The sequence below is a fragment of the Pagrus pagrus genome, assembly GCF_965226575.1.
Source record: "Pagrus pagrus genome assembly, chromosome: 1".
In the NCBI taxonomy this organism is placed as follows: domain Eukaryota; kingdom Metazoa; phylum Chordata; class Actinopteri; order Spariformes; family Sparidae; genus Pagrus; species Pagrus pagrus.
The window spans coordinates 26165223-26190663 of NC_140185.1; the positions used below are offsets into that span (position 1 = coordinate 26165223).

Sequence of the window (25441 nt, forward strand, 5' to 3'; positions counted from 1 at the left end):
GTCACACCAACCCCTGGATGTAAATGGATTAGATAAAACTTGAAAACACTTCCTGTTTATGTGACAAACTGAGCCATAGAACACACTGTACCCATCCATCAGTGTCTGGAGGGTCATTTTGAATCCCACAGTTTAATGCTCAACAACAAATTGCCAACTTATGAGCAACACATTTGAGTGCTTCTGCTTCCAATCCTGTGCATGTTTTAAAATTAAATTGATTGCTCACTGCAAAGGAACCATTGCAAATGTGTGCTGGGATAATGTATTTCCAAGTTATTTTATTGTTTTCATCTAAACTGCTTTAAAGTAGCTGCTAATTTGGCAAAGTTTCATTTCAGAGCTGTGCCCACAGGCATACATAATCTGCTTACGCAAGTAGCCTTTCTTGCCTTTTTCAGAAATCTACTAGGCTGCCTCTTTATGGATTTTATTTCTAATACACTAATCTTTTACAGTAATAGAACCGACATGCTGCGAACATAAATTACAACTTTCTCACGATATAATTGTTTTTCAAAGTCTTTTAAAGATTTTAATTTCATACTTTATTGTTTCACAGATTTTCTAGTTGTCCACCATGTAGAACTAGGAGAATCAGACAGTATGTTTTCTTATTTCCTGAATTGAAGTAAAACAAACAAAACTAAACAAAAAATATACTGCACAATTAAATTGTTATTCAGACAAAAACTGAACTGGTTGGAGATCAACAATGGTTGTTTTTTTTTTTTTTAATGGAATAATATTTATTGATAACATTTAACATATTTTGCATACAGATATTTTGTTCAGAAATTAACCGTCACTACACGTCAACCGACAGAACGACACATCGTATTCCCAAAAATAGAAACGGAAACAAACAAACGAGGAGAAGATATCCCACCGAATCATGACCTCATGCACCAATTCACCACCAAAATTAAAAACGGTATGGCAGTTCAACTGGTTGTAAGTACATTGTGCAAATACAGACTCACCTCATTAAAACAAGTAACAAGACTATGTAAAAAACAGTAACTACTGTATAAACCCAGGAATAGCACAGACTTAAAATGTCTGCATCCGTCTGTTGTTTTTCTCATGGGATATTATAGAAAAGAAAACATCCATCTTTGTGGTCATTCAACATGCAACTGATCCCGCCGAGCAAAGCTCAGCACTTGTCTCTCTCTCTTCTGTAGAATTGTATCGCCATCTGCATTTTCTTCTTTTAGGACCATTATGCGTGCAGCACTCAGCAGCACTACTCCAAAGGTCCAAAGGTACGGCCGAGGCTTCAGGCTGATTGGTGCCCTTTGTGTGAATTGTTGCTCAAGGCTACGGAGAAGGAGGCGTCTTCAGAGAATTGCAGGATCCTCCCTGGCTACTACCTGTGGTCCCTTGGTACTGCAAAGCAGAGTCAAGCAGAGAATATGTCACAGCAGTTTATGCAAATGTTAATTTAAAGTCATGCGTGAACACTTATATTGTCTGTTTTAATCAAAATGTGAAGATGTGCGTATAATCACTGTAAATTTTTCCATCTTACAGTATTCTTACTGCATATTAGGCTTTCATGATCGTGCTACAGCATCATTCAATCGCTTTGAACCGTGTACAGTTCTGTCACTTTTACTTGAAGCTCACAAAGTCATGCTATAGCACATTATTGATGTTTATAAGACATTATTCCATTTTAGAAACTTAAAAAATATTATTTGCAATGATTCATTGGAGCAGTTCACTATGTGTCTTTAAACACGAATCCAGGTAAGTGGACAAGTCACCGTTAAGAATTTTCTATTTTTATCTTTACTCTCTGTGTTACGTTACTTTGGACCATGATATCCAGGTGATCAGGAAGAACCCATGCAGTTATCAGCTGCTCCAACAATAGCGGCACACTCAGCCTTCTATTCTGTCATAACCAAGAATTGATTTAGCAGAGCTGCTCCATTGTTGTTAGTGGTGCTGGGTCAGGCGTGTGTCAGAGCAGTCTGGGTAATTGGAAAGGGGCTCGTTAAAGAGACGGGAGCTAAAACAGAGCATTTCAGACAGAGGGGGAATATTATGCTGCAACACCAGACAGTATGAGAAAACTGATGAGCTTTTTGAGCATTGATGCATATAAACCTATTGTAGTACAAACCCAAGACAAAATAATGAACCTTAAAATGAGCATAATATGCCTCCAGTAAATTCGGGGCCACTGTCTAACAATCTTTAATGCAGCTCCACCCATGCTGCTCTCACTCAGCAGGCAGCAGTGGACCAGATACAGTATGTCTATAAAGGTTATTGTGGTTATAATGTCCTGTGTAACCCAGAGCTGAGGTTCAAACACTATTGTGTCCACCTCTTATAATTCTTCCTAAATCTTGTAATAAGTTGTCAATAAACATAAATAAACATTCATAAACAGTTTTATAAAGCCTTATAATGCAATACGATGTCTTATGAATGTGCTCATAATGCATTATAGACATTACCTTCCTTGAAAGTGTTACCAAAATCATCTCTCACACAGTCAGACAGACAGATGCACAGTCATTAAAATCAAACCAGAGCCAATATATTTTTTTTATCCCAGCTTTTCATCTTGGAACCTCCAAATAAATGTACTAACCACCTACAGAGTTAGGAATTGGGCAGCAAAACAATCAATGGATGTCTCCTATTTTATTTTAGATTGTTGGGAGTTGGCTTATTCATGTATTCAGGCAGTTCTGTTGGAATAGTCTGTGCCACTGTGACTGTTTTATTTGCCAACTGCAGGCAAAAACATAAAAGCTTTTACAGACAAAGTGACTTACTTGGCAAACAGACATGTAAACAGACCTGCGTTTGAAACCTGTCTGCGTGTTAGGACTACAGTGCGTTGCCATTTTGGGAGTGGTGTGAAGATGAAGGGGCTTGTGAAGACTGACTGAAATTAACTAGGAGAAGTAAATAATGAATGCAGTTTCTTGAGGCTCCAATGAAGATTTCAAAGTGCTACACACTCTAATAGCCCTGGAAGAAACATGACAAGCACAATTTCCAGTTTTCGCTGACTCTCACTGTCTCTTTGTATTTTTCAGCTGCAGAGCTTTGATGTGCACACAAATGCACACAATGAAGCCATTTTTCCAGGCTGAGCGCACAGGTCAGCAATGCCATCTTTCAACTTCTCTGCATGACTTTGTCTTTCCTGCTTTCAGAAGAGAGGCTACAGTCTCTCTTAGTGCTCTGCCTCATCCACTCTTCTGCAATTCCTAGTAAATATTTAGTATTCAAGGGTAGATGTTTGGGTAATTGCATATAGCATTTATTTCATTTACCATATATTAGAAGCATGAAGTGCCCTCAGAGAGCTGAGTGGCTTCTCATCTGGAACCACATGCCTGGGGCTCAATCACGTCAGAGCTTTGTCTACACTGTCTCCCTCTCCCTTTCCCACTGCACTCGAATGTAAAAAAAAAAAAAAAAATGAAACACAGACTAAGAACGGATTAAGTGGCACACTCTTAAAGACAAGGGGTCTCTCCTGTAGAGGGATCTGTTATGTCTCAAAAGAAGCACAAGGTACTGCGCATGTAAGGATGTGATCTAATTGAGAGCAGGTTATGTTTCCACCATCAAATCCCGATACTTTCAGAAAATCAGTCACCTCAACAATCACCAAGTTAAAAAGTCCACACCAACTGGAGCTGCCCTCTCCCACAAAAAACACTGCTCCTCACCAATAGGCATTCGTACCATGTCACATATTTGCATAAGCCTAAACTGTTAGTTTGGCATCTAAGAATTGATTGAGCACAGCTCCTCTGTTGTCATTAGTGGTACTGGCTCAGGCACGTGTGAGCCAACCAATCAGAGGAGACTTGGTATTCTGGAGGATGGCCCTTAAGGAGACAGGTGCTAAGGGGGAATACAGAGCTGCAGCACCGGACAGAATGAAAAAAAATTATCTGTTTTTGAGCATTTTATCATTTAAACCTGTTAGTAGTAGTAATGCAAAATAAAATAATGAACCTGAAAATTAGCAAAATATGTCTCCTTTAAGTTGTTGAGCTGTCCAGGCTACGCACTTCTATCATAAAGCAGAATTTCTCTGTTTTTACGTTTCCCTTCGATGTTCAGTAGCTTAAAGCCAATTTTCCATTACAGCTGACCAAAAATGTTTTCACAGCCTCCCTGTAACAACACGCTTCTGTATCACTGAATACTAATGAGCCCACTGTGCCTTAATGACTGGGCAGTGATAATCATAATCATTAATTCATTTACACATTTTTTTTTATCCTGCAGTCCTCTCCAGCCTTGGCAAAACAGTGTTATTTTTTCCTCTCTAAATCTTTTGCATTGCTCATACTTACTTTTTCTTTTCAAAGCTTTTACTTAAATGTCAGTAATCCATGTGTTTGCCATTTTAGATCTCTGATCATCCAATTACCCAATTTCATCACTTAGCTAAATAAAGCTTTCCCTGATCGAACATTATTTCCTGGAAATCTACATTTTTGCATGCTTTATGGTTGCTTCTTAACATAAACATTGAAATTTTACATGAACTGTCTTATTTCAAATCTGGCCTGAGTGCATGTGTAAGAGCTACACAACAGCTTCGACAGTGTTATGTCCAGCAAGTACAAAAATGTGTTCAGGCTCCAAATCTGGTCCTCGCGCATGCATGGACACACATGTCACAGCCATCACAGGAAGGTCACCTCACCTCAACGAGAGGATGCCAGTGGGCGACAGGTTTTCGAGGATATGTGAGCATTTCACTCCAGTGGTCTCGACCGAGGCTGTCTGCATCGTTGCCAACTCGACACACGCCGATGACCTCATTATGGCCTACACTGTAGGTGCAGGAGAGAGAAAGAGGAATAATGTGATCACGACTGACCCTGCACTCTGCAAGAATAATGATGAAAAAAGTGGAAAAAAGTGTCAAACTACTCGGGGGACAGAAATAGAGTTAGAGATTCCAGGATCATTACAATGAAAACATTCCATCCTTTTTGTCCTGCAGCAAGTTTAAATAAAAAATGATTCATGCAAAAGAGTTTCAGAAAGCTGTATGACTTTTATAAAACTCCTAACCGGTCATAGTCCATCACTGCAATCAGAAGGCTGATCTGCTCTATATTTTCTGGAGGGACATCAAAGACAATGGCCTCGTTATAGACCGGATTCAGAGTGTTCCTCTTCGTCGACGTCTTCCTCTTCTTCAGTCTGCGACCTTCGCACATGAGTGAAACCTTCACGTACGGATCTAGGAAAGTGAGAGAAACAGAGCGGGAGAACATTCATTTTCATTCAACTTTGAGAGTCTGTACTTCTAGACAGTATCAATTTGCAATTACCAGATGCACCGGTGATATCCATGGCCTTGAGATTGCGAGCTTTTATCATGGTAATGGTCAATCTGCCCGCAGTGGGCAGGTAACAGAGCGAGAACATCAGATCGCCAAGGTCCACATTATCCTGAAAGACAACACAAAACACATTTTCTCTATAAGATTTCTCTTGATGATTTATTACACATTTTTGTATCGACCACTGCTGCTTTGCAGTACTGTGCACCAGCCAAAGGTGAAGACTAATGGTGTGGCCATCTGACATTTAGTTGCAGAGTTGAAACACGTTTCTCTCAAGGAACACTCACTTCTGTCACATCGCTCTAATAAAAGCCTCCCACATTTCATCCGACATTCTGTTGAGCCCCAGGAAGGCAGAACTCACTTATCACTTGCTCTTAAAATATCTCCAGTAAAGAAGTGCGAACCAGGAAAGCACACAAACGTGTCTGGTGAAGACAACAACTCCTACAGTAGAATCTCTCGCTGATAAACTGGCACGTCGGGAAGATTACGCTTGTATTTTGAATCAGGTTGTCACCTGTTATCAACCTTCAGTGTAATCATTTGTAAAGGCAAGCTCGGAGAATTTAATCAGTGTCTGCACATGAAAACCAAGAACTAAGAATCTGCGGTGCCACATTGATTTTGCAGAGCTACTCCATTAACTGGGATTGAGATAAAGAGATAACGACATCTCACTCCTCGAATATATTGGGAGACTAAAGCAGACTGAAATGAGCCTTGTATTGTGTGAAAATTAAGGAAGTAGAAGGTTTTTCATGTCTGTTTATAAAGACATTTAGGGACTTTCTTCTTTTTTTTTTCTTTTTGTGACTTTCTTTTGTGGCGTCTGTTGAATATTGTTGCTGTGGAGATCAATAGTTTGCTCATATATGAGTATTATGGGAGTGACAAAACATTTCATTTGAACTTGGTTTTACCTTTGCAAAAAGTCCATTCTCTATTCAAGCTGAGATGCATTTGTAATACACACTTATCTTAGCAATTTAGTCTGCTTGAGCTGTATCCTGTAGCCCAAGAACGATGTGTTCAATGTGCTGACTGTGGCTGAACACACCTTGTAGACAGGGATGGGACAGAAATGTAATTGCTCTTCACTTATTAAGAGAGACATATCTGTTGGCTATCTGTTGGCAGGAGCGCTCAATGACGTATGGCATTTCATTTCTGCAGCAAGCCTCGGGTAAGCGTCAAACACTGTCGGGTGATTGATCTTTGTTGTTTGAGCTACATTGCGTGAGAAAAGATTTTCTGAATTTAGGTAGAACTTTAACTGGAGCCTCTGGGATTAGTTTGTTTAAAAACATACATGTTTGTTTAAAAAGAGAGATAAACTCTTTGCATAGTATGAGACATAGTGCAGTGATACACATAATTATAATATCAGTCTTTTAGCTTTGCAAGTCTGCAGAAATGTAATTAAATTGTAATTTCATTATGAAAATAGGTCTGGATAAAATAGTTATTACATTCGATGTCCTTCTCTCTCTCATTCACTGTCCTTGTTTCAAAAATAATTCAGTCTTCTCTTGTCGTCTCTGTCAGCGTTGCTAAGCATGAATGTCCTCTTCTGTGATATAGCACTTGTTATTATCTGCAATCTGTGCGTGAGAGAGGGAAAGCGAGGGAGAGACTGAGCAAGAGGAAGAAAAAGCGTCTAAGATTTGCTCCCCTGAGACATAAATCGCCCTGTATCTTGGCGTGGCTCTTTTGTTACAATCAGGATCAAGCATTCAACGAGGCTACGGTATAAGGCATTTTAATTTGCATGATGGATTAACTGACAAAGCCACCAGAAAAGAAAATGCATTTCGCATCCCAGAAGGATCCTGTGGGCTTTACATGCTTCATGGTCGACGGTCTTTGTGCGCGCTCGAGATACAGGTGGGAAGGGAAAGATTAGTGCTGTGTTTCATGTGCTCCAGGATCCCTCTTAGGCAACAAATGGCATTTAATACCTGCAGGTCAAAATGTCACACTGCAAGTCTCTGATAAGGTTTGTCCCAAATTTCAGGATTGCATTATGTGCAAATACTGCGACTACATACTGTACTTGTTTGTCCTGGCCCATCGAAGCCAAAACCATCAACCAAAATCATAAATAAAATCAAATGCATCAAAAAAACCACACATAGCTGTAGTTTGAATTTTCAAAATCATAAAAAACACATTTTTCCATCAATCTGTCTCTACGGAGCTAAATGAGCCAAATCTGGCAATGAAACAAACCATATGCTCCTTCCCACTGGCAATCATGACTTAATGATAATTCTATCCCCCATATCAATTAAGTCAATGAATCTGTACAGTGATTATAACAAACTGAGTCTACTGCATTGCATACACAATGCCCTACCTCTCCAGCACTGGTGTCCAGAGATGATTAGCTTGTTTATGTGTGTGTGGGGAATGTGTGCAAATGTTTGAGAACGAGCATTTGTACAAGCGTCTGTGTGTGCTGTGTGTGTGTGTCTGTGTGTGTGTGCATGAGCTCAATGGTGTGAAACTGAAAAAAAAAAACTGCACAGTGTGAGAACGGAGCACACCAGATACTGTGAATATTTGGTCCCCATCACCAGCTGTCACATACCATTCTACTCTAACTGCGCAACACTGATTGACAATCAGTGATGGAGGGCAGGAGTGACAGCACTGTCCCATGAAACAACCATCAGTTTAGAGTTTACACAGAATATCAATACTTTTGTCAAAATCAATATTCCCCTCAAGTCTCTATCTGCCGCATGACAGGAAAAATATCTTTGTGTCACTTTCTCAGCATCTCCTACTCACTCACTGACTGTTCACGTCTCTTATTTCCTGCAAATGTGGACCCGAAATCAGCTTTCTCATGATAAGTAAATGAAGACTAATCGAACTGATAGCTACATAAAACCATAAGTCAAATGCACAGGTCAGTGTACATCCCTGTGATCTATATCAGACAGGCTTTTGCCCCAACACCCTCATACCTAAGAGACCGAAAAGGTCAATCATCAGAGTCTCCCAAAACAACACATATCGTTACTAAAACAACATGGCTGTTGTATGGCAGCGTACCAGCAACCCACATACTGCACCTTTGTTGTATGGACTTGGTTAGGTTTAGGCAAGAACATCACTTTAGTCAAGACTAATACTTGGTTAAGTTTCGGCAGGAAAAATACCTGGTTAGGTTTAATCAAGACAAATACTTAGCTAGGTTTAGGTGAGAAACATATTGTAAGGTTAAGGAAAACATTTTGGTTTGGGTTAGAATCATTACGTTTTTCTGTTAGATAACTTACATTACGCCACGCAAAGCAAGTTAAAAGAACTCACTGTTGACTTCTGGTTTCACAATGGACACGAACCTGAATCAAAGTCTTGTCCTTGTTTAAACCGTTGACCATCCCCATCTCCCTACCTGTGCGCAGTTTTCGTTCTTTCTAGTACCTCTCCTCACTTCCTCCTCCACAGTTGTAAGTTGTTAGAGGTCACCGCCTAACACCAAACATGACATAAAGGCAGCTGCTCGATTTATATGGTCGTTTTTCAGAGGAGGACAGGCTCTTTTGCCCTTTAACAAACTCTATTGGCATGGCAGCTCTACCTCCAGAGAAGAACACTGAAATATGCATGTCCTTGCTCAGCTAATCAGTGCAAGTTCGGCCATGGGGAGAGTGTTTTTGCATGATTTTGCTTTGTGATAGGGGTCAAATAGATCGCATTTGAGCATGGCTCTCTACCTTTCCAAACAGTGCTGAGGGTGCATTCACTCACTTCTGTATGACCCCTTTACCTGTCAAGTTGGAGTACTTCAACTCATTAGAGGCTGAGGCCTGTGAGAAACACATGGTGACCCTGGAACTACAAACACGGGGAGAGCACTCTAAACTTGTCACCCTGCTGCTCCTCAAGCCGCTGATGCCCCTGAAACACACAGTACTGCACACTACAAACAACGTGACATACAAACACAAGTGGTATGGTTCGCTTTTTTTTGCAATGAGCTTACAAAAAACTATTCCAGTGTTTTTTGACGATACTTTTCCTTCCTAGTTCTTTGTCAATTATGTTGTGTTTAAAGACCCCTATAAATAAAGTTGAGCTTAGCAAAGTTTAATTGAGTTGGGGAAATGATACAAGACGACAAGTGTCAGCAAACATCAATCAACTACTCAGCTGCACCTAATTAAATTTAGCGAGAAGAACCAATTTAAACTTTTTCCCCCCCAAAGATTTAAGTCTTTGTTTTGTTTCCGAGGATCTTCAGGCAGCTGTTTCTAAAGTCTTGAATTTTTCATGTTGCGAGTACGTCTTCTGTTTCCTATGTGCCCTATACTGTGAGGCCATAGTATCCATTAACACCACAGTCAAAATTCAAATGAATGTACTCTTCATATTGACATCTTTCTATTTCTATACTTCTTATTTTTGTAACTTTTGCAGAACCCAGATAGATTTCGAATGGATCAAGAAAGTGGGACACAGCTGCTGCCTTTCTCGATGCCAAGTGGGGTTATGATGTCTGTGCATATGGCTCATACTGTGTGGGGCTGAGCAGTCACACGCACATTTCAATGCAGCAAGTGTGGTCAAACAAAGAAGACTGTTGGAGGGATCCACGCAACCTTCCTTTCCTTCTCAGAGCTCACAGGTTGCACAAATATAGCAGCTAGGTGAAGCAGGAGGATACATTATGTTATGTGCGTGTGTGTGTGTGAGAAAGAGAGAGAGAGAAAGAAAGAAAGAGAGAGAGAGACAGACAGAGAGAGAAAAAAAGGCAGAAATAAAATATTTTGAGGCGATGAGTAGGAAGCTGCTAATGGTCTGCAGAACAGTGTTTGTTAGACTTTTTGTGTGTCACACCATTGGCTGGCAAACTGATATTTGCTGCAACCAGAAGCCCACAGAATAGAAAGATAAACACCACGCCACGAGCTCATTACTGAAGTCACACATTTGAAAAACAAGAGCAAATCATCAGATGTCCAAATTTTAATAAAACTAATTAAAAGCGACATTAATCTGGCACACTAAAAAAAATTACAACCCCATGTCAACTTCACAGAACACCACATGGGTATAAATGATGATAACCAAATTGGCATTATGTCAACTATGCCTAAGCTTTTAAACCAGAAGAACCACTCACCCTGCTTACTTTTGTAGAGACACAGAACTTATCAAGTAAAATGTATGAACTGTTAACGAATGATCTTCAGAAACGAAAAGATAAACAATTTTAGCTTGGTGGCCTGGTTGTTCACTACTAGCTGCCGTGAGAGATGGCTATCTGTGGCTCCCTTTCAGATGCCTATTTAGCTTGACTTCCCTGGATATTACTTTTCAAGGTCTGTGAGAAGTGCTCCTCTTACAATGGGGCAGAGTTTGGTCTAAGGCAGAGCATTCGCTTTTATTATAATGTAGGGCTTATTATATTACACAGCACTCTCTTGAGTGCTTTTGAAGCAAAAGAATGCTGTCACACAGACTTTTTATAAATTATGTTTCCTTTCTGGAAATGAGCAAATGAAAGGTCTGTAAGTATAACTCTAGACTTGGGACTTTTCCCAAAGTTATACAAAATATTAGCTGGCTAACCTATAAAACTGACCTGTACAGTGAAGTTTTAACTTAACTTGCTGGTGGCTCATTGTAGAAAAAAGCTGTGCTGGTGATTTGCAGCCATGTAGGCAACCTGACAGACCACAATAAGGGAACAAAATTTCCTTGGTCATTTCCTTTACCTTTCAAATTTTAAAGTGCTAAAGTTGACCTCAGATTGTTTCAGGGTTTGGTAGAGGTAAGCAAGTTTTACTTTACGTGACACTGATTGTGAAACTCAAACTCAAACTTTTAATTTTCTTAACACAGATATAGTCTCTGTCTCCTGCCCCAGGATTACATATGTAACTTAGCTTAAAGCTAGCTCTGGTACATCTAAGAAGCTGTGCATAGTCCCTGTAAAAATGAACAAATGAAATATATCTCATATATATAACTTAACCTCCCATACACACTCCTGAACGTGACTGATGATCACATTCTGGTTGAGGCTGGTGTTTTGTCGTATTCAACTATATTTATAACTAAGCTGCCTTTCTGGGCAAAATATTTAAGCATGTCATTGATTTCATATAAATAACATATTTGGGAACAAAATGTGCAAGATATGCTCAGACAGACAGTTCTCGATCATTACATGGCTGTTACACAAATCATCACTATCAAAACATGTTCAACAGATGCCTTTCTGATGTATTTCAGCTCTTGTACAGCAAGACTACCATCTGGCTGCTATAATAAGATTCATACACAGAAATGATACACAACAGAGCAGTTACTCTGACTGAAAGCATGAATGACTCCGAAGATTAATAGGAAAATTAAACGCTGCGGCTCTCTCTTCTCTCTCTCAAAGCAGAAAACAATTCATTTTTGAACAGATTTGTTTTCCCGACTAAATTCCATACATCACATTGCAGTGGCGGCTATATTTAGCCTGGATTGACAGTTGGATCAGTTAGGCACACAAATTCAGGTTACTGAGGGACAAAGCTCATTAAACTGAAATGGCTGCAGTGCAGTCAAGTCATTTGCATATGCAGCGAGGATGAGAGCTGCAGGAGGCAAACCTGGACACCGGTGGAGGTAGAGGATGCCTCGCATATTAGATACACAGACACTTACAGCTGCTCAGTCATATGGCCCAATGCATCTTTATGTACTGTTATTAACGTTCTGACTTAGTCGTTGCTAAATTGTGTCAGGTGGTTCCCATTTCAGTTCAGCAGAAGTCAAAGTGATGTCTCAGAGAAAAATCTATACAGTAAATTACAACTTGTGACATCGGTTCTATTGGTTATGATAACATTGTGCTCGCAAGGGATACTTCTGAACACCTCAACATTGCTAAAAATAAAATCCAACCAGGCAGCAAACCTGAGCAGTCAGGCAGGTTAAGCTTATTTGCAAGAGAAAATGAGTTCACAGTTTACAGACCGTCTGACCGACTGTCTGTGTTTGTTATGTTATTTTTAGTATTGCCGTGATTCCAACCAAGATCTTTGGCAATTACTCTGGCAAGTACAATCTAATCCGAACAGATACAACCAAGGGGCTGGAGCTATGAATATTTAACCCATGTTGTAAAAAGAAAAATTAACATAGTTTTTCTTTAAACAGTTCACCTCATTGATCTGGCTTTCCTGACCTACCTGGGATGGAATGAAACGTCTGCAGCAATCAATAGCAGGGGGTCTTATTAATGCTGCTTAGGCATGCCATAACAAACGGGGGATCAATCGCACATTAGAGCTGGTTAAGCTCACACACCGAGATGCATACACCCATACATATCTGCGCATATTGTCTGTTACACAATAGATTTGTCAGATATCGGCTGCAGAAAGCATCACTGAGAGGGAGCAGTCAGAAATATAATAAAGAGATCTGACTTATGTGGGTAGAGGCAGCAAGAAAGATGGCTGGTAAAGTAAGTAACAATGACACTGGTGACTTCAAGTACCAGCTTCAGTGCTCAAGTCAGTTTTTAGACAGATGCTCGTTTCCTCTCTCCCCTAGCCCGAAAATATCCCCTCTCACTGGGTCTAAAATTCAAATTGGTCCTCAGAAAGATAGATGTATAAGAACACAGCTAAGCACACACACACAGTTTAACATGGCAAGAGGCTTAAAATCCTGTTGACCTTAGGCGGTCTAACCCTGGATTAAATTTACATACATTTAAAAAAGTAGGTGGTTCCAGCACAAGGCACTGAATTTAGATAAGTAGTGAAGTAAATGCGTTAACTGTGTTACCAAATGAAAGTGCCTCTCCGTCCTTCACTTGGCTTTGTGAAGTCCTTTGGCTTTAAAGTCTACTGTAATAATAGTAGACAGCTATCGCAAATAAAAGTAATATCTGCATCTAGGAGGAGTTTGAAATCACTGCTCCTCCTCAACAGAGCACATTTACAAAACATGGCTCCTCAAGGGGAATAAAACCCAATGTATTAAAGTTGTTTCATGTCAGTGCAGATGTCTGAGACGTTTCGTTGGAAAACATTGACGATGAGACCTATTCACCTTACCTACCAACTTATTCTTTGCTTGTTTATTCCAAACTGACAGCTTAGTGTGTTTCAAAAAGCAGTCAACTTTACTTTGTTCATGACACTGTCATTTAGAGGCAGACTGTGCTGAAATGAAGCACACATATGTGGCTCTCAATAAAGCTGCAACAAATCTGTCAAACTTAATAAAACACCTTTTGCCTTTTGTGTTAATAATAAGTTAAATATAACACGACGTATCTGAACATGACATCAGTTTGAACGAAAGCGCTGACTCACCGTAGACACGTACTGGATTTCCCGGCAGAGTTTTGTCTCCCGGGGGAAATCGGCCAGATCCAGGAAGTTGTCCACAACCACTTGGCCAATAATGTCGTGGCGTGAGAAACGGTCGAAGTCATAGACACTGAAGTGCAGCTTGCGTGTGGGAAGCTCTGAGTACGCCACTGGAAACAGGAAGACCTCATCAAACACAGGGTTCAGCGTCTTGCGGTGCACCTTGGTCTGGTGCTTGGTCATACGATCGGGGAGCAGGTAGATCTTAACATAAGGGTCAGAGGTACCAGAGAAGTCCTTGGCTGGGAGGTCCTCTGCTTTGTGGATCTTAACTATTAACTGTTCCAGGTCGCAGTCAAATTTGAGGATAAAGTTGAGGCGCCCACAGCCCCCGCCCCTGCGACTGCCTTCATCTCCCTCGAGGGAGCGCTGTTTGTAGAGCTCAGGTTTGAGGCGACCGAGGCCCAGTCCCATCCCGGTGAGGGAGTCCTGCCTTTGGAACTGAGCCACATTGAAGTCTGGGTTAGAGAGGTTCATATGTCTACGTATGGACCCTTGTCTGTGGGCAGAAGGAATCAAGAACAGACAGGACAACATCATCATATGACATCAACAGGCTGAATCATAAAGGGCATGTAAGTCTTTACACCCATATACCCGTGTGCCAGTGCAGAAGGTAGTATAGCCTATAGCCTGGTGGAAAGGTGTGTAGTGTGGCCAGCCCTCATGCAGGAGACCAAAGTTCAAGTGCTGTCACACACTTGTAATTGATGTTTGCTCTTTAGTAACTGAAACCAAGTGCTTTAGTGGCGTTACACTAACAAAATGTTATCCATAATTTCATTACCATAACCACAATCTCCTCCTAGCTAGAACAAACTGTAGTTTGGAGAGTAACAATTTGAAATATGTTGCCATTGAACAAGGTTTTGCAGAATTGTCAAATATTGATGTTATTTTATCTGGCAGTGGTTTTGAGAGACATGCAAAAGAGCACCTGTCAGTGCAATAGAGTGCAGTATAATAGAAGCAGAAGTGTTACAAGTTTCTTAAAGGTCACACATTTTAAAAAAGCTAGATTTCCCTGTCATTTTTGATTATAGTGCAGATCTAGATGCTATGTAACTGTACTGTACTGTAAGAGTATCAAAACAGTCGACCTACAGGGAAATGTACATGGTGCATATTCGCAAACTGTGCCTTCAACAAGTCATTTGGACTTGCACCGCCCTCAGAGATGCCCCCAGCACACTGCAAAAACACCAGCAGAGCTGATGTGGAAACAAGGTGTGAGTGCCTGCTCAGGCCTGTGAGCGCTGACCAATCAGAGCAGTCTGGGCTTTTTGAGAGGGGGGCCTTAAAGAGACAGACACTGGAGAAAAACAATGTCTTTGTTGCAAAGTAAAGGATGTGATAATGTTCCAGTAGACACCCTTAATAAGATTATGAACCTTAAAGCAACAATATGTAGAAATTGGCATTTTGTACAATACAAATAAGAGCTGTTATTATTAGGTTAAAAAGATACATAATGCTGCTTTAAAACGAGTACAATATGGAACCTTTAAGGACAAATCTATTAGCTCTGACTAAGACACCGAAGGAAAGAAAAATCTTTTACTGACCCCATTTCAGATATTGAGTGACCAGAGGGCGGAGGTTCAGTGGTCTGCCTCTGCATACGAGGGTTTGTGTGAACCCCGTTCTCCCGGCTTTTACTCTGGGCATCCAATGGGATGTCTGGAGATGTATGACTGATCTTCATAGCTGCCTCTGGCGTGGCCAAGACCACAGGTGGTGGCGACACAGGAGTCACCGGAGCCTCCACCGATACCACCGACGCCACGGGAGTGGGCTCTCTGGCGATGGAGCATTGCGACGACTCACGGCGGTTGTGCGCCGGAGGGTCCACGGCTGTGTAAACTGGCTGCCTGGGCGCCACCAGCGAGGGCAGAGGGCTCATGGTGGGGTTGAGGTGCCCATGGGGCTCCTTGGTGATGGGGGAAAGCCCACGCTCCCTCCATGGTATCCAGCAGAGCTTCCAGGAGACAAAGAGGGAGACGCCAAACAGGGCCAAGCCACAGGCAGTGACGACGAGTGACAACAGACTCACCGATATATCTGAGGGTGACGAGAGAGACAAGGAATAAGGATCTCACAATGAATTCAACAACATTCGCAACTTTAAAATATCAAGTTGTAAGTTGTAAAACCCCTATTTTATCAGTGTCAATACAAAAACAGGTATATATTAGGCTGATTTTTCATTAACCTGTGTGACAAATGAAGCTTCTTCACACTACCTAACTAAAACTTGATTTATTATAACGGCGGAGTTAGTTCCATGTGAGATTTCCTCTTCTTCTTTTCTTTACTGTTACAAAGAATCTTGACAAGATTAATTAGGATTAGCTACATTTATTTAATTATCCCGTGGAGCCTCATTCTGTATCTGCTTCCCAAGTGGATTTTGGCCCATGCTGTAATTTTCAGTGCTTTACTGATAACAGGGGAAAAGTGTGTTGAAACAAAAGCAGCATTAGCCTTTTTATGCTTTCTCACTGACATACTGGAATACTGTCAAGGGCTCGAGCAGTTTTTTAGTCACAACAATATAAAATGTTCACGACAGTATTCGAAAGGGGATTTAAAGTGTTAAAGTAAATTGAGGTTACAACCTTTTTATACTGAGTCTGTGACTACAACTGTGAATTAGACTGTGTAGGCAAATGGATATGGATTGAAAAATTGTCGACATGTAGAGGATGCCGTTGACACATAACGCAAAACAGAGAAAGTCATGTTGATTTAACCTTTAAAGCAGAATTAGAAGATGCATTTAATTAAAATTGCCTTCCAAACTTTTTTTTTTCTTTGTTATTTACGTTGTTTAGCACTGGTGGACTCTTGGGTGCCCCTTTGGTAGATACAACATGATTAGTTACCTCTAGGGTGCCCTTCCAGCAGACAAAACATGGCCTCTCCTCACTAGAAATACATCATGACTTTCTGCACGCTGATGCCTCTCCTGCATACATGTGATACATGTTTTTATTTTCTTCGCCCCTGCCACTGAAACATCCACCGCTGTTGTTTAGCCATGTTATAAAACCCAACCAGACCCACCAAGTCTGCTGCAGAAGTAGTTTACCCGGACACGTTCCAGGGAAAAGTAACTTTCAGGCACGACATACACTTATGTTAATGTTCCTGTGGGCAAGAGCAGAAGCAGTGGATGTGGGAGTATAAAAGTTTTACAGGAGCATCACACCAGGCTCCAGTCTTTCAAGAGTTTATGGATTCAAAGCATGACACTGAATATTCCTGCAGTGCATTTGTTTACACCAGCACAGGGTGTGAGAGTCGCCATGGAGAGAGGTGAGGTGTGAACCGACAGAGTCATCGAGGGCTTTCTGAATCATCTCTGCACACAAGAAGTGGGTGACTTTCCCTGAAAGATAAATCATAGAAACTGCTGCGACACAACGGTGCGAGGTGAAATCTGTGACTCCTTGTGATGAATTTTACTTGTCAAAAGAATTTATGACAGCAAATAGAGGGAGGACTTTATTATCGACATGTAACCCTTGTGTTTTGTTGAAATTGGCTTTACGTCCTCATTCCTCAGATCCCATAGACCTCTCCTATTTTTTCTTTTTCATTGACTTGACTTTATTGATTATTAAACCCATTATGTAGAAAGGTAATGAAGTGATGACCCTGACCTTTTGCCACAATCAGTCTTGCACATGTGATGAAAGTGATGTTATTGTGTTTGAGATCAGTTAGACTACCTTTTTATGAATCCTGTGAATGAACTGAAGAAAAAAACCTCAAATAACAGACTTATTTAGAATTTGGGAGGGGTTGTGCTGCATAAAAAGTACTATCAACATCAATCACAGATACTAAACACATGCAAATCTACTTTGTTTTCTCTTAGACCTCTCTGTAGCCGACTCGTGGAACATGTCATTAGTTTAAAATCATGTTTTCTCATAAATTCTCACAAAGTTCAGTTCTCATGAAATTTGCTTCAGTCAATGTATATTTTTGAGTGGTTAGAGGCAGACTTAACCTTTTACACTGTTTGCACTGGTGTACCTTACTTTTTCATTAAGGTGCAGAGCATATAATATATAATATGATATAATATATATAGTTTAACATCTTAACACATTATGTAAATGATTGTAAACAGGTCTTGAAGTGAAAAATTGCCCATTTTACATCAGGAATAGAACATTCAACATGATAGTAATCAAATGTTCTATGATCTATACTTTTAAAGCCATGAACCTTCTTTATTCATAGTGATCTGGTATCAGTGGTGCGCAGCTGAAAAACACAGAGCCCGAACAGGATTTATGATGCGAAATAAAAAAGAAATGGCTTTTTGATAAGTTCCACAAAAATAATGTCATATGCAGTGTGTTTTGCTGCAAAAAAAACTGCATAAAGATGTCGTTTCACAGCATGTTTGATATCATTTGAGTCATTTAAAGATAAAGATTCAGATGCAGTCCAGAACATTGTTTTCTTAATCTGCATAATCAGCCAGAAGACTTCATCTGTAGCATTTACGTCACATGACAATAAGGACGGAGTACTTTTCTGAGATGAGTCTTTTAAAGACTATCTCACTACATGTATATGTAATATAGTAATGTAAAAACCAAAGACATACACATTCTATACGCTGCGCCTCCTCACTCTCCGTGCTCCTATGCATTTGTGAGTTTTTGAGGCAAAGAAAAGATTAGGCGATGATCTGTGTAATCACTCGACAACACGATAACAGCAGAGCAGAATGCAGTTCACCACATGAGTAGCTGTCATCTATCTCCAACACAGTCTGCACATGAGCGATACGGTGTCCACTGCATCTTAATTAAATCTAATCTTAAGCAGTACCTTTCACATATGCATCCACTGGAGGGCAAAATATAACAGCCAGTTGCTTTGAAATGAACAGATAATGATAGCGCTGTTAAAAAATAACTAGCATTACGTATATTGTTCTGAACCTTAAAGCGTTTTAATACCAGCTAAGCCCATTTAGACATCAGGAGCAAAGAGTAAATTTGTTGCCAGGCACTGCAATTTCCGTTCATGACATAAATGTCCCCTTTAATTTTTTCTCACCAAGTTTTGCCCTCTAATTTTTCAAGTCTACCATAACACAATATTCACATGGTCACTGAAAAGGAAATGTTATCATTCCTCCTTTCCAAACTAGCCACCGAGTGATCCTTCCACTGTGCGACAGGGGAAAACACTACGGACCTTCTACGGTCCACGCTGTGCAGAAATTCATTTTCAAGTTCAGCCAAAACTAAAAATGAGGCTTCAGCACACTGAGTTTGACAATTTTAAATGGACGTCCTCCAAAGCTATGGTCCGCTGAGGAAAAATGATCCAAATGCTTCCTTTGACAGTGTTTCTTTGCTCTGCTGTGGAAGAGGGATGCTAACACAAAGAAGGAATTTTGTTCTAAATTAAGACTGGGAACTTTGGACAGTAGCCACTTGATTTGGCTAACTCAGACTGTTGACGCATCATATTAGCTTTGTCTGAACTATGTTATGTAGTTTGGTACGGAGGAGGACGACAGAGTTGCAATCACATCATATCTTATATGGAAAGGAAGAACAAACGCAGCGACCAATAACTCTTTCAATGTCCATGTGTGAGTAGGCCTACTGTGTTAAGACAACTCTGATCTCATCCTTTCATTCCCTTCAGTTATTATTTTTTATGTCAGATGGGAATGAATTGCCTCTTATCAGCTCCCAAGCAAAGTGAGAGAGTCAGAGTTGATACAAATGCTTCTGCTGCTTGCGTTGGATGTTCATATATCAAAATGTTCACATGATCATTTATAGCCAGTGTTAGGGGTGACATTTCTAAGTATTGTACCACTGCTGTCACACTTTGAAGTGCGTTACCACAATTTTCTTTTATATATTCCTATGACGCTAAAGAATGCTGACAAACCAAAATGAAGAATGACTCAGTTCTTAGATAATTGAACATTGTTTTATTATCATGTTAATATTCATGTGCAGGAATGAACTGTTGCCCAGCAACAACTGTTGTGGGAGAAGACGGTTTGAAGCGGGGAGGACAGACATTGTACGTGAAGAAGAAAGATGCATCCTATCTTACAACAGCCTGTCCAGTGATGGCTTATGCAATATTGATCTGCCAAACCCCCTCTGTCATTACTGTACATTTTAGTTATTGACTCATTACATGCATTACTGCAGTTTACTTTTATGTACAGTATTGAAATATCTTCCATCTTTGAGGTAAATCTGAAATCTGCACAGTCCAGGCTTCTGCACAGTGTGTTTTTTATTTAAATAGCATCAGTCTGCTAACCGTGTCTATTATTGGCTGGGCCTCGTTCTCTGCGAGGGCAGCGATACAGACACGTGCCCAGTTTCTGTGCTGACTGTGCAACGTGCCATTAGTTGCCTACAGTAATAATCCAAGGGATTTTGTGTCCATCCCTGCGTGTACAGTCAACATTGATGAGGATTTGCAAGGAAAATAATAACTAAATGAGTGTATAATCAGTGTAATTGCTTTGATTGTACTAATGAGTAAAATTACCCCATTTCAGTAGAGACACTAATGATTGCTTTTTCTGGGTAACTCCACCCTCACATTATTTAGCACAGCGTCACCCTTTGTTTGCCAAAACTGCAGAATATCCTAAGAAATGGCCTCTGATATAGTTTCAAGAAAGATGATAATCATAGTAAACATAACGAGTATCGTATTAAGTATATAAAGAATTTGCATGCCACCTTTTTTTAGCTGACTTTATGAAGAGCTTGGACAATAAAGTGAAGCCACCAGATGGGACACTGTACGGTGACTGATTTTCAAACAAGTCGTCTATGAAAACAGCTCGACGGCTAAACCAAATGAATGACAGTTACTTGGCAGTGCCCATGATAACTTTTATTTAGATTTAGAAAGCTGCACACTAATCCCCTCCTGTGTCACAGCTGACAGGAATATAGCTTAAAGGAGACATTATGTTTTTTCATTTTTTTCCTTTCCTTCACGTTTTATAGGTTCCTGTGCATCAAGGTCTTGAAAGTTAAAGAGGTCAAAGTCCGCACCAGCAGAAGCTCCCATCTCCCACAGAAATCACTGCTCCTGAAACGCCTCGTCAGTAGCCTCGCCTTTGATTCTGTGACATCGCACGATGTCACCATGTCACACATTTGCATAATTTATGCTTAGCGGCTAGTTTGACACATAAGAACTGCTGCTCTGCTGTTTTAAGCGGTGCTGGCTCAGGCGTGTGTGAGCTGACCAATCAGAGCAGACTGAGTTTTTTGAGCATTGAAGCATATAAGCCTGCTCTAGTAGTAACCCAAAATAAAATTATGAACCTGAAAATAAGCATATGTCTCCTTTAATGCGATAATATTACCAGTATGTGTTGCGAAGCTGTTGCTATGCCCTGACTTAACGAAGGAATGCTGTAAAGCTTAATTTTTGTTTCAATCACAGCAAATTTCAAAAGACTTACTAACAATAATAGTTCTGCTTTTTGTGTTACTTCTAAAATCTTCCAAATCCGAAAGCACTGCCCAAAACAGGACTGGCTCTGTGTGTGTATTTGTGTGTGTGTGTGTGTGTGTGGGCGCTGCCATAAGACCTCGCACAGGAACTCAGACAAACTGTCCTTTCTGCTCTCTGCGATTCTGTGAAGTATACCAGAGTATGTGCGATTTGGGATAATAATGTGGAGAAATTGAGGGACTTGCCATCTGAGGACACTGAGCCCACAGTCAGCTTGGCAGGCCGCACAAGAACTGCCTGTCGGAGAGGAATCTACAGACATCTGGAAGAATTCAGAGACTCCACCACAACAAAGAGGGTGGACCAATTTTAGAGCCCAGGACCTTCAAAGGTGCAGTGGCGTAGGAGGCAAGCAAGTGCTGAAAAAGCAATACCTGGAACTTCCACCTCCTGAGATGTTGCTATTGGCCTTAATTATATCTCTCTGTGAGCAACAGCTGTATTTTTACAATCATTCGAAATTAATTTTCTCATCACATACACAACATGTTATATTACCCATGTGGGTGGTTCTGATTGGTTGTCCTCAGGGCCCTAACGTCTTCTGCTTTCTATCCTCACAGGATGTTAGTTGCAAGTTGCATTGACCCACTGGTCCGTGTCTAACTAATGAGATGGCGATAATTAACCTCACTGCTGTGGATCCAAATACTATTAAATGTGCACACGCTGAGCCTCAAAGGAACAGTTCCACATTTCGGGGAATACACTTATTTGCTTTCTTTCCAAGTCTTAGATGAAATGATAGCTAACTGCCTTGTGTCTGTAAGGCAATTATGAAGCTAAAGCCTGCAGCCTGCCAGCTAAGCTCTGCCTAAAAATTGGAAACACAGGGAAACAGTTGGCCTGTGTCTGTTTAAAAGTACCAAAATCAGTCTACCAGCACCTCTAAAGCTTATTAATTAACACATTAAAGGGGCTTTATGTAATAATGTGGAACAATTTACGCGTATTAATCACGTTTCTATTGTCCACGTGTAAGTGGATTGTAACGCGACATGAAAAATGAGAACACTCCTGTCTCTCTCAGTTGCCTATACGAGCCTGTGGACGATTTGTTTAAGTTGTTTAAAGCAGCTGTACTGTGGATTTCTTTTATGAAGGATTTTCCACGACAGTCCAAAGGATGTGACTTTGTGCACACTCTCGAGACTCTCTTCTTAGTGCCTCTCTCTGCTATGCTAAGTGAAGTCCGCTGATGTAAAGTAATGACCGGTTTTCAGCACAACATAGAAGCTCCACAGAGCCCCTTTAAATCTCATTTGTTTAAAGGTGCAATATGTAAGAATTTCGGTTGAAAACATAAAAAAATATTGCTAAATTAGCTAGCTCCAGTCCGCCCTGGTCCAAAGCTCCTGTGCTAGCAGTGTAAAGACAAACACTTCCCCAGTGCCCTGAGCTCCCAGTCTGGATTGCTAGCTGCACAGCTAACTGAGCTAACTAGCTATTTAGATGTTTTTCAATCAATATGCTGCCCCTGTTTGTTTCAATATGTCAGGACTCCAGCTCTCATGTATTACACCTTCAAACTCAAGAGTGAAAATTACTTACAACCCCAATTTGTTGTTTTCACATCTTAGACAGAGCCAGGCCAGCCGTTACCGCCTTTTTCAATCCCTTGTGCTAAGCTAAGCTAACTTGCTGCTTGCTACAGCTTCATATTTAATGGGCAGATGTGACCGTTTTATTGATCTTCTCAGATCACTCATTAGAGCTGACAAACATATTTCTCAAAACATCTAAAGTTTATACAGTTACGTGAATATTGAAGAGAGGGATATATTGATTCATTTTTGTATTTTTTTCCTGTTACTTGCATGTTCATTTATCACTCAGATTACCTTTCTGCAAGCAGACATATACGACAAGCTGACATTTCCAATATAAATGACTTTTACTTATTATGTGAAACACACATAAATGCTCCTGAGCAGCACACCTTAAGAAATACACTGAATCCCAACCAGCAACATCCTGAACTCTGAGTAAAAATGCTGCTGGACCTTTGATCTTTAATCTCCTTTCATTCACTTCCCTTGTCATTCTATTATGGATGTTTCCATCATGTGGGGTGACACATGCCAGGTGGAACTGAAATTAAACCTCATATAGGTGAGCCATCCCCAATAGCTTACTCCACTGCAGCACCTACTAATAGCAGTTCCACTTTTGAAAGTGTCAAATGGAGAAGACATGAGAGGTTTGGCCTATATGATGAATGAGAGGGAGAGAGGAGGGAGCAGCTGGGAGATAGAGGAAATAAGGAGGGAAAGGTTGGAGGAGAGGGGTGCAGAGAGGGACAGCAGAGAGGAGAGGAGTGGGAATTCACAGAAAGGCTTTCATGTGGTGACTAATGACTGATAATAATGCAAACTAATGGAGGCAGAATGGATGGAGTAGGTATGTGGAGTCACTGTGCTCTCTCCCTCCTTCACATTATCTTCCTCTCACACTCACACACATGCCATTCCGATAAAGATGGTAAGCCTAGGTGTTGGTAATTATAAAACGTGACTCTGGTCACATTAATTCTTCACACGTGACTAAATGTCTGCTTTGGGTATCAAAAAAAAAAAAAAAACGCCCTCTCCTGCAACATATAGCCTATCTAAAGTTTAGCACGCCCGTTTATTGAATGCTTCAGGTTGGACATGGGATTAAATGTGAGATGAACTTTAAAACAAGTGTGGCACAGTGACACCGGCGTGCGCAGGCACAAGCGCAACTCATCCAGAGAGCAGCATTACAGCCATTACACTGTATATATGACACTGTGGCTGCCGGCATCTGTGCACGTGTGTCAGAATGAACTCGGCCAATTGGTGCAAGAGGAATAAGAATTTAAAATCTCCCCCCGGTGAGAAAGAGAAAAAAGGGTGCATCTTCCTTGCAAAAAAATAAAATAAAATAAACATAATTAAACTGGATAACGAGTGAGCTAATTAAACATGATGCAAGTATGATTTCAAACGGATGCAGCTCGTGGAAGCACTCTCCCCCAACATGCTCGGACCGCCTATGGAGTTTTAGGCGCGCGGGATGAGAAGTCACAAGCGCGCTCACTCCGCTTCAATTAAACGCAGCCTCTGAATGAAGCGTGCAAAACGATGCCTCACCTGAATCCGTGTACCGTGGCCTGGCGAGGTCTCGGAAATAGTAGATAAAATCCAGACAGTGTTCGTTCTGCACTTCCCCCTTCGAGCAAAGATCTGACAGGAGTTCAAGCGCCTTTTGACAAATCTCGTCATCTCTGTCTCCAGGCATTTCCCACCAGCATCCTTATAAATGAAGGTGTCTCTTAGGCAGCAGCACCACCACCACCACCACCACCGCCGCACCACTCCGCCGCCTATTCCACGCTGCTCAGCACGGCTCCCGGAGTCGACCACGCATCCAGCGGCACGCCTACCCGCACGATGAAATGGACGGAGGCGAGAAGCAACGACGAAACACGAGTCCAAGTGATCCAGATATTGAGCCTCTCCCACATGTGGAGCACGAAGAGTTTTTATGTAACATTCACTCAGCCGGTCCCCCTCACACTCGCACCGCCGCTCTGGTCGAAAGCCACCGGTTGAATCCGCGCACCGCCACTGCGGCGCCGCGCGCTGTCCAAGGTGCTGAGACGTGAGCGCGCGCTCGGAGACGGACCGGACGCGGACAGCAGGTGGTCTCACCTGATGTCTTCACGCCCTCGAGCGGGAACGAGCTCTGGAAAAGTTTGGCAGCAATTTTACTACAGGGAGATGAGAGAGGAGCGGTGCTACCTGTGGCAGAGATCACTTCTCCTACACGACGAACCTGGTGTGGTTTTACGTGGCTGCACGTGGCCAATCAGAGGATGACATGCTTTTTTTTTTTTTTTTTGTTATGTGAACCCTTTTAATTGAGACGCAAGCGAGACGTCGCTCTTAGGACGTTGCATATGTAGGCCTACGTTTACTGTAAATTATGTCAGAGGAGCTGCACCGTATAGATCCCTCCTCCTTCTTTCAGTGAGCTCCTCACGTCGTGGTCCTGCCAACACAGCAGCAGCTATGGATTCATCTGCAGTGACACCCATGATGTGTCTTGCAGGACTAATTAGGAATTAGGAATGCGCGTGCACGAAGAAGAATAGTTTACAAAGTGTTTTGGCAGGCAAGC

At 41.2% G+C, this 25441-nt stretch overlaps 1 protein-coding gene across 1 annotated transcript; it reads right to left on the reverse strand.

Moving 5' to 3' along the window:
• Positions 1 to 715: 715 nt before the first annotated feature.
• On the reverse strand, positions 716 to 25120 carry syt9a (synaptotagmin IXa). Its single transcript, XM_084353598.1, has 7 exons — positions 24412 to 25120; positions 15316 to 15811; positions 13694 to 14249; positions 5337 to 5457; positions 5074 to 5245; positions 4700 to 4829; positions 716 to 1392 (listed from the first exon to the last, which is right to left on the reverse strand). Exons 1-7 carry the CDS (start codon positions 24557 to 24559, stop codon positions 1324 to 1326), a joined length of 1692 nt encoding a protein of 563 aa, XP_084209724.1. The 5' UTR covers positions 24560 to 25120; the 3' UTR covers positions 716 to 1323.
• Positions 25121 to 25441: the final 321 nt, after the last annotated feature.

Bases quoted from the DNA above. Each gene is read 5' to 3' on its own strand.
- syt9a (XM_084353598.1), bottom strand. From the start codon at position 24,559: ATGCCTGGAGACAGAGATGACGAGATTTGTCAAAAGGCGCTTGAACTC. The intron at 5,458-13,693 runs GTGAGTCAGCGC...GTTGTCTTTCAG, and splicing joins AAATCCAGTACGTGTCTACG to GATAATGTGGACCTTGGCGA. The intron at 4,830-5,073 runs GTTAGGAGTTTT...CTGCACCTACAG, and splicing joins GCAGTGATGGACTATGACCG to TGTAGGCCATAATGAGGTCA.